We start from the raw sequence: 13,913 nt of genomic DNA on the forward strand, positions 1-13,913 counted from the left end.
TATTATGATGATAAATCTTCAAAACGGCTTGATGAAACTTAGGTTACAATGAAGCAAACATATTATTAGGTAGCGAGATCAAAACCAATAGTGCCGTAAACTGGCTTCCAACAGTAATGTTGTTATGAACAGGCCAACTGGGGATGTATCCCTTCCGCAGGCAGTGTTCCTGAGATGTTGGTGCAGGGGCTGTATTAGGCCCAGGATAGCGCAGGGAAAGGGAAACAAGTTGGCCCACCGGAGAGCGGTTTGTAAATTGTCCACGGCTTGTAAGGGCTATCGTTAAGGCTTGGGAGCCCAGATCTTAATCGTCCTCCATTGGATCCTCCGGTGAGTGAATTTGAGGCGGGCAGGGTAGAGCATTGTGTATTCAATATTTGTCTCTTAGCATTTTCTTCACACCTCCGAATTGGCGTCGCTCCATCTGAGTCAGGGAAGATCCTAATGATTTGTGAGTCTAGCCTCAGTTCCCCTTTCTCTATGGCCAGGCGAAGTATGAGGTCTCTGTCTTTGTAGCTTAACAATTTTGCGATAATTGGCCTGGGGAAATCTCCAGGCTTAGGCCGGGGTGACACTGAGCGGTGCGCTCTTTCTACCGTGAAAAATGGTGACGGCTCAGGATTGTCTAGGAGGTCTTTGAGGAGTTGTTCGACTGCGAGTTCCATCCGCCCCTTCAGCGCCGATTCGGGCACCCCCACAATGCAAATGTTATTTCTTCGCGACCTAGACTCTAGGTCCTCGCACTTGGCCTTGACCTGCTTCATTTCGCAGACTATCTCCGTGACTGTGTTTTGCAGGGTGTGGACATTGACCTCGTTTGTCCCTATTCTTTGCTCCGTCTCGGTGATCCTGGCCCCATGTTGGTCGAGTCTAGCTCTTAAGGAGGCAACATTCGCAGTAACATCGTCCAGTTTTTCATGGAAGGCTGCAAAGTTTTTGGCCATGGACTCCATCACTGCAGACAAGTCGGGCTGAGGGGGGGTCTGGTAGGGTATCCCCCTCATCCTGTAGTGTGGAGGACGACGCTTGGTCCGCTCTGGGCGTCGCCTTGGTGAACTTCTCCATGGCACCGACTTTGCTGCTACCCCGCATTCTGTTGGTCATTATTGTGGTAAGGAGCAGCTCCCAGCCTGTCAGGTTTGGTGGGCATCGTAGATTAGGAGGCCCGGGGTGGGGGCGGCCATTGGCTCGTGATTACAGCATGTAGAAAAATGAGTTTGAATGTACAGATGTTTGCCCTGACTGGTTGGAAATGGTCAGCCCGTGGGCGGGCACTGGTATCAAGAGATCCGTGGACCCAGGGTAGAGTGCGCTGGGGGCTGTTTAGGCATGCCCAGTGTGGCTAGTGTTGCATTAGAGTATGCGTGGGCTCGCTGGGTATGGAGCCGTCAGTGACTCGAAGGGGTGACACTGATCTCAGCCATGCACATTGATAGAATAGGATGATTTCTCCTTTAGTGGCACCCTGTGAGTCCCGGAACCTCAACAGGACTTCTCAGCACATGGACATGCGGGGCCCACATGGGCGAGGGGGCCGCAGGAGATGCCTATTCAGGACCATAAAAGGAGGCCACGCGGGTCGCCGCTCCGAGGGCGGCCAAGGGAGTTATATAATAGAAGGTTCCGGCGGGCGGTCCATGGCGCTCACAAGCCAAGCGAGTAGCCAGATCTGAGGGGGAGCCATGGGGGCTTCTATGTAGGCAGTGTCGCTTTGATAGTGTCCAGGCTCTTTGGGCAAGCTGCAAGTAGCGGGGTGAAGCAGAGGGTTATAGCAGAGCCTACAGCACCCACCTTATAGCTTTTAGGGTGGCTAGACCCGTATGTCCGCCCGCGTAGAACTGCGCCCCCAGAGGGCAGCGCCTCCCCCCCCCCCGAAGCAAGCCAAGGTCCGAGGTTGATGAGGTGTGGGGGCGGCGGCTGGTCACAGGTAGTGCCGCGGCCCCCCAGCAGAGGGGCGCGTTGATGGCCTAGTGTTTCCAATCTAGGCGCGCCGCAGGTGGCCTGCTCCGGCAGATCCTTGGAGGGGCCTTGGGACTGAGACTGTAGAGAGCCGTGGGGGGGCACCGCCCACGCCCCGCGGCCATCGATTCCGCTGCTCAGGTGTCAGGGACGCCGGAGGGGGAGAGTAGCCCCCGCCACGCAGTGTCAGCAGGTCCGCAGGGACGCCGCAGGAACGTACGGTGCGGGGCCGCGGCACAGCACCATCAGGTCTCCGCACCTCCAGGCCAGAGGGGCCGCTTTTGTGAACCGGAGCGGGAGGGGCCAGCCCGACCTGCAGCAGTGGGAGTCGAGCGGCCACGATATTCGATCCCGGCCACCGCCGGAACAGCAGCGCCGGCCGGCCCGATGTATGTCCACGGGCGGAGCGGTTGAGAGCACAAGGTCTCGGTTCCGCGGGCACCAGCGGAAGAGCGGATCTTCTCGACGAAGCGCCTCAGGGTGTCTGTGGTTGGTGGCGCATGGGGAGCAAGGAGGCAGCACCTCCAGTCGGGGGGATGTCGCAGGCAGCCGCGTGACAGCGCCGGGGAGGCCCGGAACGAAGGATGCAAGCCGCCGTGGGCCCAGGCGACCACTGCACGGGTTCCAAACACCGATTTTTCTTCTAAGCTTCGGGCCCACAGAAAGGAGAGTGTTAGCCGACGAATCGTGGGAGTATTGTTGTGGAATGTGGAGGATGAGCGCCGATATTCGTCGGATCCAGGCAGGCAGGTACGGAGCTCGAAGTTTAAGCAGCCATTTTCTAGGCTGCTCAACAGCGCCCCCCTATAATGGATATTCTTTAATATTACATTTGCGTATATGTGTACAGGCCATACTTTAGGTTTTCAAGGGGCCACAAGGACAAGTGTCAGCAAAAAGGGAACATGTAGCAGACCACAGCAATTTGCAATGATGCCAATTTTTTTCTTTTGCTTTTGTTCCTCCTAGGAAAAATAAAGCATGTTAGCTACTACTTAATCTGTTCCAATGTGTCACATTGTGTTTACTACTTTCTGCTTTCATTCCCAGCGTTCTAAATCAATATGTTTCGTCAGTATTGTTAACAGTTGAATTTGATTATCTTGGATGATTCTGGTCTGAAATGAGTTTTCAATGTGTGAATGTTTTGTTATGTTGTGATTTGTACCGGGCAACACTGCCATTTTCATGGTGTCTGAAAAGGAGGGGGTTGGGATGGGTTAGCTAGAGGGATTGCGAGGGGAAAAGCGCAAGAGCTTTCATGAACTGTTAGTAGCTTCAGTTCAGAAAAAACGCTCACTGTGTGCTGGTTTGTTTTTGTTGATGGTTTTTTGGTGGGTGGCTGTATATGGGTGGCTTATATGCGTCTTTGGTGTTGTAGCGAGTAGGGGTGCTTGTAGTTTATGGTGTTTTTGTGAAGAAGTTGTGTGTCTGTTTTCTTCAGCGTTGGAGGGTATTTATGCATAGTATTTTTTTGTATTAGTAGGGTTAGTCTGCAGTCTATTTTTCTCTTCTGTGCGTAGGGGTAATCTTATTCTATGGTGATGCGGGTCAAGTGTTTTATTTCTCTTGGTGATCCAGTTTGAGTTTCTTATGAAAAAGAAGCTATGTTGAGACTACAATGCAGTTTGAGGGCTGAACATTTCCCCTAACTTTAAATATATTCTAGTAAATAAAATATTGTCAATACTTGGTGAAGTTTAACTTTTGTTTCATATTTTTGTTCCAATAGGGTGTCGGCGCTGATTAGCCCTTACCGCATCCCCATCCGAATGCAACAAAAATCCACTTACAAAATGGCAAAGTGTAAAGTGGTTTTGCTGAGACACGGGGAAGGAGCTTGGACGGTTGAAAACCGATTTTGTAGCTGGGTTGATCAGAAGCTCAGCTTGGATGGCATTGAAGAAGCTCGGGCCTGTGGTAAACACCTGAAATCGTTAGGCTTTGAGTTTGATCTTGTGTTCACCTCCATCTTAAGCCGCTCCATTCAGACTGCTTGGCTGATTTTGGAAGAGATGGGGCAAGAATGGGTTCCTGTGCATAGCTCATGGAGGCTTAATGAGCGTCACTATGGAGCATTGATTGGCCTCAACCGAGCAGAGTTGGCTTTGAATCATGGTGAAGAGCGAGTGAAAGTCTGGCGTAGAAGTTACGATGTTACTCCTCCGCCCATAGATGAATCCCATCCATATTACCAGGAGATATACACAGACCGCCGGTACAGCTGTTGTGATGTGAAAAAGGAGGACCTTCCAAAATCGGAAAGCTTAAAAGATGTGCTTGACAGGCTGCTACCTTATTGGAACAAAGTAATAGTACCTGAACTGAAAAACGGCAAAAAAATTCTTATTTCTGCTCATGGGAACAGTGCGAGAGCCCTTCTTAAGCATCTGCAAGGTATTCTTGTTTCTATTTTGTCTCTTTTAAATAGTGTTTTACATTGTGACTCGAGAACAGTATATTCAAAGGTAACTAGACACGGATTTGGTTATATGATACATTCTGCAGTGTTGCACTTTTCTTCTTAAATTCTGTGCATTGCAGGAATAACTCGGTACAGTATTACCTAGGATTAGACCAATGGGATAAACTATTGCGAGCCGACTTTGAAATGAAAGAAACTAAAAGTAAATACTTGCTTTGTCTAACAAGGAATATTTATGATGAGAAGATTCTATAGTACATGTTTTTATCTATTCGAATGTCGTATTTCACCACTTGCTGTGTTTGTATCCGAGTTCTTCCATTTTCACTATAAACCCCCCCATCCCCCGTGTTCTCCCCGGGTATTAATAGGGAAAGTACAGTCCCTCACAAGTGCGAGAGGCATGAACATGGCACTAACCTGTCAAACAGAGTGGAACAACCTATCCGAGTGCTTAAAACTAGACACCCAACAGTGAATATGTATTATCTCTAAAGTGCATTAAATGTAAACTTTGCTAATGTAGAATGCCAAGTGCCGCCATCTGCACCTAGATAATTGGCAGTTGACTTTATTATCAAATATGTACAATAGCTGGTGCGAGCTTTGAGAGGACCAACCTGGACCAAAGGACCAGTTCCACCTCGACCCCAGTGTCAAGACTGTGCCTGCTCAAAGCCCAGGCAATCCCACAGCCTGCATGCTGGCAAAAAAAGTTGATGACCGTGAAGGGTTTGCCACTTGTTGCTTCTCCTTCAAACAGTACGTTACCTGTGTCCTCCTAAAGGGATTCAGACCTGGACCCCATTTAGGCAGTAGGATCTAGGGCACTGGTTTTAACCTGCAAAGTCATTGTTTCAGTAAAGCATTTTGATTTCTTGTTGTTACCTCTTAAAGATGCACAACATTTTTCCATTTCACATACTCCCTTGAAAACTCATTTGAAACTATATTATCAGAGATCCTGGCAGAGCAGTCAGATGTGCCAAGTCTGCTCTGCAGTCTTCATCATACTTCAAGCTGGGACAAATGACTGTCTTGAACATCCTAGCGCAGTTTATATAAATCAAGTTTTACCATTTCCGTTGTGAAATAAGCAGTGTGATGATTAATTGGATCTCATCACTTCTCAGAGGGGAGCCCTTCCCTGTGAGGCAAGGCAAGTGAGCCTGCTATGCAACAATCCCCCAAGGGGTGGAGGTTCGCAGCACCTTCCAGGGAGAGACTCCCCTCTTGGAGACAAGCACTCGCTTTTTGTCCAGGAACTCCCTATAACCTCTTCTGAGGAGGTATCTAACTATAACATCAAAGAATCAAACCATTCCCTCCAAACCAGTCACTATTTGCTACTGTAATGTTAACAGTAATCAACCTTAACTAACCACTCATACTTTGAAGAAGACAAATGGGAGACCCATGAAGAGAAGTCCGTGGTTGTTAGCCAACCACACTGAGACGAAGAAGATGGGGCAAAGCATGACAAATGCACCATGAAAAGAGACAAAAGGACTGTGAGCCTACGCTGGGGAGGGCCCAACACGTCCTCCTAAAAACCAAGGAAGGACAAATGGAAAGCTATCTTGTCTCTAGTCCAGCCCAGGAAACTTGAATCCGAGCTGAGGAAGCAGTCTGCAAACACACAGCTGCCTGATGTGGAGCGGTCCGCCCAGACCGAGGGAAGAGAAGCATTTCAGAAGCACAAGCCCAAACTGAACATCTGAGGAAGGACTGACGGCGGTGGCGTGACACAGACTGGGTGGACAGAGCGGTCCGTGAATAACTCCAAGATCGTACCAGGGACGGCACCGCAGAGCTGCAAAAGAAAAGAAAGAAGAAATCCATGCAGGTTATGGCAGATGGTCTTACCTGACCATGCGGGAAGAACCGGCGACATCTATCCTGTATAAAAGTGGTAACGGGAATGGCGTGACACCCAGGTTGGTGAAGTGGCAAAAAATAAAATTAAGATTACCAAGGGACCACTCCTACTAGTACAGTACCAGCGAGTGGTGTGAAATTAACAAAGATTACAGACGGTACTCTTGTACTTGTACTAGTGACTATTTGGAAGATTAATAAACATTACCAAGAGATCAGTTATACCAGTCAGTTGTCAGTGCCGGTGCTAGTACATGGTGGAAGAAAAAGAAAGCTAAGCAAGGGACCAATCCTATTCGTCCCAGTACTAGTGGATGTTGGAAGATAAACAAATATTACGAATGGACCAATCGTACTTGTCCCAGTGCAAATGAATGGCGTGAAGTTAACAGGCTACTGTGAGGAGCCAGAAGTGAGACGCTGACTCGGAGCTCCTAGTTTTGGCCATACTCTTTTTTTCAAAATAAAAGGGTTTGGAACTGCTTCAATGTCCCTTCTAAGAGGTATTTCCCTACCTCAACCAACAACTAAGGGCCCGTCCTGTGTCAAGATATCCAAAGCAAAATGTCCTGTGTCCAAAATCCTATCCTAGCACTTTAGAAGGAATACTAATGTGATGAGCATAATGTCATTGGGCTTGAAAGTGCATAAATGTTAAAGATCAAATGAAAAATGTAACTCCAACACAACTTCACAGTTCCAGGGGATGTTTTCTAGGTTCTAGGTTCTAAGTTTTCCCGCCTTGAAACATTTGTGTATAGGCGCGTTACAAATACCATATCATATCATAGGTTGCTCTTCACGAACACAATGAATCCTTTACACAACAAAAGTTCTTTATGGCTCCAGAAGATACTTCCTCCCATTTGGTGTCGCTGTTCACTCCTGGGGAGCGGTTTTCCCTTCCCCGTGTCGCTTCAAAACATTTAGAAACTCACGTGTAGGTGTCTTCCTTGAGTTCTCTGGTCAACAAAACAACTTAGATGTGACTTTGCTTGGTATAACCTCCTGCCAGGCCTTTTCTTGTGTGGCTCACTTTACACACTTGCAAACTTGCCTTGGCCTTGCAGTCATCTTGTGTATTTCTCACATTCAATCTGAGACATTGGGTCATAAATTCCCCTTCTTTCACTTTGCTTGCTCTCTTCTGTCCTGTAATATTTCTGGAGAGTCTCATTTTCGCTAATCGGCACTAACTGGCTTTGCCTGGCATTCTCCAGCTCTTCTGTGATAAACTGTTCTTGGCAATTCAGGCTCCCACCTCTCCTGCACGGTCTTGCTGGCTTCGTTCAGCTGCTCCTGCCTTTGTCGCAGCTCTTGCATTGCTGTGCAGCCCTTCTCTGTGTTCGGGCAGCTTCAGTGCTGCTGCTCAATTCCTCTGGCTGCCAGGCAGACTTCCTTCTTACTGTCATGGCTCTGGCACAGTGAGCCACCATCTGCAGTCTTCCTTTCTTTTGCGTCGCTCTGATCCTGTTGGCTCCATTGTCTTCCTTGTGGCGCAATAGCTCTTGGTCAGGACTCCGAGGACAAAGCTTTCCCAGGCAGCTTATCTTTTCACCATACTGGTTGGGATTTTTCAATGTCCCGGCACCTATCGCAGGTTTGCAAATACTAGAGCGTGTGATGTGCTTCATGCTTTTTTCAGCTTAAAACTAAGCCACAAGCTCATGTAGAGATGAACTGAATTAAATTGGTGAATCGGCCAACTCTTTTCTAGGTTTTTCAAGAACCTTAGACTTTCATGTTAAGTTAACAATTTACAAGTTTACTATAAGGAAAAGACCAGGAATAAAGACTTCCTCTGGGCAGTTTGCAGAGGAGTACCAACTAGTTAATTTTTAATTATTTTCTTAGGGATCCGGCGAAGTAAGGGGCAGGAATTTATTTAAGAGTGTAGTAATTAGCAAGGCATGATCCCTTTTCCTTCTTTCCTATACAGATCTACAAGAAGTAGTTGATGGAGATTTGGAATTTTATTATTTTATCCACTTCCCCTTTCTCCCTGGAGTGTGCTGTGATGAGCTTTTAGTCTGGTAGTTGAGGGCGTGACACTCTGGAGCGACTGTTGGGGTTCAGCAGCTTCCTCGTCCAAATATATATTTCTGTGCACATGGGATTGATAGGTAGAGGAGGATCCCAAGTACTTCAGACGTTGACAAGTAACAGAGACGTCTACCGGCTTGGATGATATCCAAGACTAGGGTTATTGTCTACAAAAGCTTGGATTTAAACAAGGAACTGTGCCAGGAGTGGGAAAGGGGAAGACCCAGAGGGACAAAAGCCCCTTTCAAGAATTAAAGGGACTTGTTCAATGAATCAACAAAAACTATCCCAAGAAAGACTTTCTGGGGCTATAAATTCCTGTCCATGAGAAAGGAGCCATTCTCCTGGACCACTCTTTTCTTTACGACTTTTGGGATAGTGTAGGGAAAGAATAGTTTAGTTGGGATGATGGACATATGATTACTTTGAACACTCACTGATGACGAGCACCCTAGTTACATTTGTGTTAGGTAGGGCAAACTGCATACTATTAAGGCTAGATGGGACTTTTCCTTTAATATTTAAATAAAACTGATTGCTAAAATGCCACCAGTGACTAGTCTCCTTTTTGACCTACCACAGCAGCCAGTCCTGTTTCTTTAGGCTTACTTCATTTTGCATTGTTCTACTTGTTGTCTTCATTTTTGATGTCCACAAACTATGAGTAATGGAGCAAATTAACAAATTAACAAGCTCAAAGAAGCTGTGGCTGCAAAATATGACTTGTAAGTATTTCTGTGAGCTGTTTAATCGTCTGTTTCTCTCTAGACAGAGAAGTGGGCAACAGTTTTTGGTATTTTAGATTAGTGTCCTTTAGTAGTGGGCACCCCGGTCCCCTGCACACCTTGATTAGTGCCAAAATAAGATGGGATTTAATTCCAAAATCAAGCATCAGAAAGTATTCTAAAACAGAATTACAAGAGATGAAGCAATTTTTCAGAATAAAGTATAAACAAAAACAAAATTGCTCTACATGTTTCGGGAGGTTGCCTTCTTCAGGAGCAAAATAATAATCTTTATATGTCTAAGTTTCAAAATATGTTCTAAAGAATAAGTTGGAGAATATGATCAGTTTTACTGTTTCAAAGTTATCAAATCCTTTAGTTGACTTCTCACACAGTCACACATGTCAACCACCCAGCTTGCTCATACCATGCGCCTTCAGGAGATCATTTTCCAAAAGGATTCCTTTATTGGTTCACTTCTAATGTGTGACTTCCTTATTGCCTCTCGTAAAAAAGGGGACAGTGGAGGAGAACCACTAACAAGTGTTCTAGATGGATCTTTGTAAATCAAAGTGTAATGATCTTGGTAATATCCTTATGCTTACTTATTTGTGTGTGTATGAAGATCACATAAGTGTTGTCTCCAATTCAATATTCTAGTGAAGTCTGCTTTAGTTCGACTGTTGTATTAGATTCCCACTTTGTGGAAGTAAGTGAGAATAAAGAACGTTGGGGAACTAGGATTCCATTTACTCATTAATGTTTTTACATCACACATTCTGGAGGACTTGCTTAGGTGTAATGGTGGTTCCTTTTCAAAGTGCTTTGAATTAGGAAGTTTTCCTCTCTGCTGCTGATCTAATGGATACGGTAATCTGTGTAGAAATTATGACTCGTCAGTATGGCTGAAATGGCAGTATCCCAAATTTGCTTCCATTATCAAGAGTAGTGGTTTTTCTTAATTTTACTCAAAGGCGTATATATTTCCAATATCCTGTGATGATCCTCTTATAATGGACAGCATCCAACAAGCGTTTCCAAAAGGTTGCCAATCAGGAATTCAAAATGGCAGTTTGTTTATATCCCGTTACGTTAATCCGCATGATGGCGTCACTGTGTGTGCTTTTTTGATGACGTCACATGTTGCAATTGACGCGGTCGCTTTTCAAATATAAACACAATTTCGATTGGTTTGAAAACATTCTGGTCAGGAGCGCATATCCTTGCCATGATTAAGTATATATATTTTTGATCATGGTCTCTTGTGGAGTGAACAGTTTAACATTGCATTTATATTTTACTAATATCATTTGAAAAGCCCAATTACATTATAGAACTTACTTGGAGTGATTATCATGGCATTCACTTGCTTGGGTATACATTTACAGTCTTGGAGGCACATTTTCCTTATGCATATGACCTTTTATGGTACAAGTCTGTTTAATGGCTGCGTCTATCTATCTTTACATGATTTATTATTGTGTACATGAGCCATTCCAGACCATACGATTCAGAATGTACATTATCACTTAATATTAACAATGATACTATCCACATTTTACCTTTTTGGGTAATTGCATTTTAGTACTCGGTTATGTTTAGCAACTTCTCATACAGATAATCTTGTGCGGAAAAAGGTAGGCAAAAAGTGTCTCGGCATGTGTGGAACTATATGCGACATTAGTAAATGAGTTAACAATGCTACAGTGAATTTTGCGTGCATGCTTAACTCATTTTGTGATCTTTCGGAGCACCGTTCAAGATGACCTTTAATCCCCACACCCACCAAAATTGGTGTCTGGCTGCACCCCTCGCATCTTCTATTTTACATCTGTGATTTCCAAAACATTTAATTGTGGATTTAAAGTCCCTTCTGCCGGCTCAACGCTTGTTTGGCGCTGGCTCAGCCCTACCTCTATGTTGGGAGAACTGGATTTCTCTGGTGATCCAACCGCTAATTGTATTAAGCACCAAAAATAAATATTAACTGCCACAGGAGTCTGAAAAACTGATCGTTAATTTCATTAAAACTGAGACCAGACTTACAATATTCATAGATGGATCCCAAATCAGTGTTCCATGTACCCCTAATTAATCACTCAATGGGATCATTCTTCTATTGCTTGAATGACTGATGGGAAACACTCTTTCCAGAATACCTTGGGCTGGGCACACAGGAATCTGAGAAATCCCATATTAATATGATAAAGCTGAAAAGAACTAACTGCTATGAAACCTAGTTCCTTTTATGGCTTCCACCCAATGACTCTTGTAACCTTTGCCAATATACTCCCTCTCGCCACGCAAAGCAAAGATTAGAGCTCTGTACTTAGCTCTGCATCTTAACCTGGTAAAACTAACAAACCGAAATGCACTCTGAGCTTGTGCCTGGAATACTGCAGCACCTAACCAAATGCCTGTGGGGGAGGGGGCTTCTGCTGGAAAATTAGATGTATCTTTCACTTTTACTGCTGGAGCGCTTAGTAGGGCAATTGCCGAGCGACTACTCTACTCTCCAACAACCTTCGTTCTGCCATATCACTGAGCACATGGGGGCACTCACTGGTCTGAAAGGATCCTGTGATGGGTCAACCCTGTAAGGCACTCCACACAAATACCCTATTGAGCATCTGTATTGTGTCAGATATGTAAGGAGGGCATGGTATCAACAGTAGACTCAATAGATGCAAGTTTCAAAAACCTTTATTTTGTAGGTTATTGGGGTTGGTGGAATTCCTAACTGACCCTAACTCTAAAATGGGAGTTGTCTTCGACCATTAAACAAGCAAGTCCAAGACAGTCTAGTCATAATAAAAAGGTCTATACTAAATTAACACTAACCTTGCCCCCCCTTCACAAAAGTTTAACGAAAATACAAAAAAGGAAAAATAGTGTCTTAAAAGAAATGTCAGAATGGTTTAGGGAGCAACTCCCTTCCCCATGTTCAGAATCACAGGGTCTCGAGAGTTCCTTTAAAGGAATAGGTGGATGGCACAGTTCAACAGTTTAGTTTTGGCTCCAAGCTTTTGACAGTCTAATCAATTATTTAGGTGTTGCCCGCCTTACAACAAATGCACAGTTCTGGTTTTTGGCTTTCACCTCAGCCTCTGTATCACTCTCATGCTCATTGCCTTACTCTGCACCTACCTTGCCACCCTCTTACCCTCCACATCCAGCCACGTACTCAAATACTTTGACGCACTCCAGCCAACATACCACCCTATTGTATATGAGTTGTGTTGTGCCCTATGATCGCCCCTGACCTCATTTGAACTGTGTTGTGCCCTAATGGTCGCCCCAGACCACATCTGAACTGTGTTGTGCCCTAATGGTCGCCCCAGACCACATTTGAACTGTGTTGTGCCCTAATGGTCGCCCCTGACCTCATTTGAACTGTGTTGTGCCCTAATGGTCGCCCCAGACCACATTTGAACTGTGTTGTGCCTTATGGTCGCCCAGACCACATTAGAACTGTGTTGTGCCCTATGGTCGCCCCTGACCACATTTGAACTGTGTTGTGCCTTATGGTCGCCCCTGTCCACATTTGAACTGTGTTGTGCCTTATGGTCGCCCCTGACCACATTTGAACTGTGTTGTGCCTTATGGTCGCCCCTGACCACATTTGAACTGTGTTGTGCCTTATGGTCGCCCCTGACCACATTTGAACTGTGTTGTGCCTTATGGTCGCCCCTGACCACATTTGAACCGTGTTGTGCCCTATGGTCGCCCCAGACTACATTCGAACTGTGTTGTGCCTTATGGTCGCCCCCAGTCTTTATTTGAACTGTGCTGTGCCCTATGGTCGCCCAGACTACATTGCCTGTCCCTGACTGCATTCAACCTGTCTCTGATTGCATTTAGCCTACATATGATTGCTCCGTCTAGCCTAGAGGTACCCGACTCTTGCAAACCAACAGCCTAAAACCAGGCCACAATGATACTAACTTTTATTTACCTGTCAGCCCTTTGGACCACAATGCCTAAAGTAAACCACTATCCGAGGCCCACACTACAGGGCATACCGCCTGTAGATGAAGGACTCTTAACTCCCCCCCTAGAGCCCAGCCATCTACTTTCACACTCACTTATTACCCACCAATCACTAACACACCTTCCCTGTGACATCGCAAATAGAAACGCAAAACTACGCTCAAGACTACCTAAAATTCACGAACCATTAGCTAGACTCAATACCTCCTGCTATAGAAGTAACGCTAACATCCGAAACACTCCTCCTGTAAAAACTGACCTCCATCGCAACAACCGCCTAAATAAGCAGCCCAACACTAACAATAGCATACCAAAAAAGAAAAGCAATGCCACCCAGCCCACAGTAAAGCCGAACATCCAACTGAAGTGCGCCCTTATTAATGCCAGGTCACTAATAGCACACGCTACCGAAATTGCGGATCTCATTCAAATAGGAGACTATGACATCTTCGCCATAACAGAAACTTGGCTGCACCAAGCTGCAGGACCTGCCCTAATGCTTGCCTTACCCCATAATTACACCATACTTAGAGAAGACAGAGTCAACTCTCGAGGAGGTGGCCTAGCTATTATTGCTAAAAATAATCTCTCCCTAAAAATTGATTCAAGCTCAACAACCAACTCCTGCGAATCATTAACTGCTAAACTCCTCGCATCTCCCTCTCAAACTATTACTATTCACCTTATCTATAGACCACCTGGCCCTATTGGCACGTTCGAGGAGGACATTTCCACAATCCTCTCAAATAACCTAAAAACTTCATCCCAAGCTATCCTTCTGGGTGACCTAAACCTAGGCTACAATGACCCTAAAGACCGGCAAGCAACTAATATCACTAATGTCATCTCAGAACTAGGCTTCTCCCAAAAAATCCTACAACCCACACACGAAA

At 45.5% G+C, this 13,913-nt stretch overlaps 1 protein-coding gene across 2 annotated transcripts in view; it reads left to right on the forward strand.

Annotated features, from left to right (window-relative positions):
• Window positions 1–13,913, forward strand: part of BPGM (bisphosphoglycerate mutase) — a 488,122-nt gene that overhangs the window by 180,502 nt on the left and 293,707 nt on the right. For both annotated transcript variants that reach the window (XM_069628347.1, XM_069628346.1), the window contains exon 2: window positions 3,692–4,356. In XM_069628347.1, coding sequence (XP_069484448.1) covers window positions 3,732–4,356 — 625 coding nt within the window. In that variant the 5' untranslated portion in view covers window positions 3,692–3,731. The remainder of the gene's footprint in view (window positions 1–3,691; window positions 4,357–13,913) is intronic.

This window comes from Ambystoma mexicanum, chromosome 12, assembly GCF_040938575.1.
Source record: "Ambystoma mexicanum isolate Mex_15411 chromosome 12, UKY_AmexF1_1, whole genome shotgun sequence".
NCBI lineage: Eukaryota > Metazoa > Chordata > Amphibia > Caudata > Ambystomatidae > Ambystoma > Ambystoma mexicanum.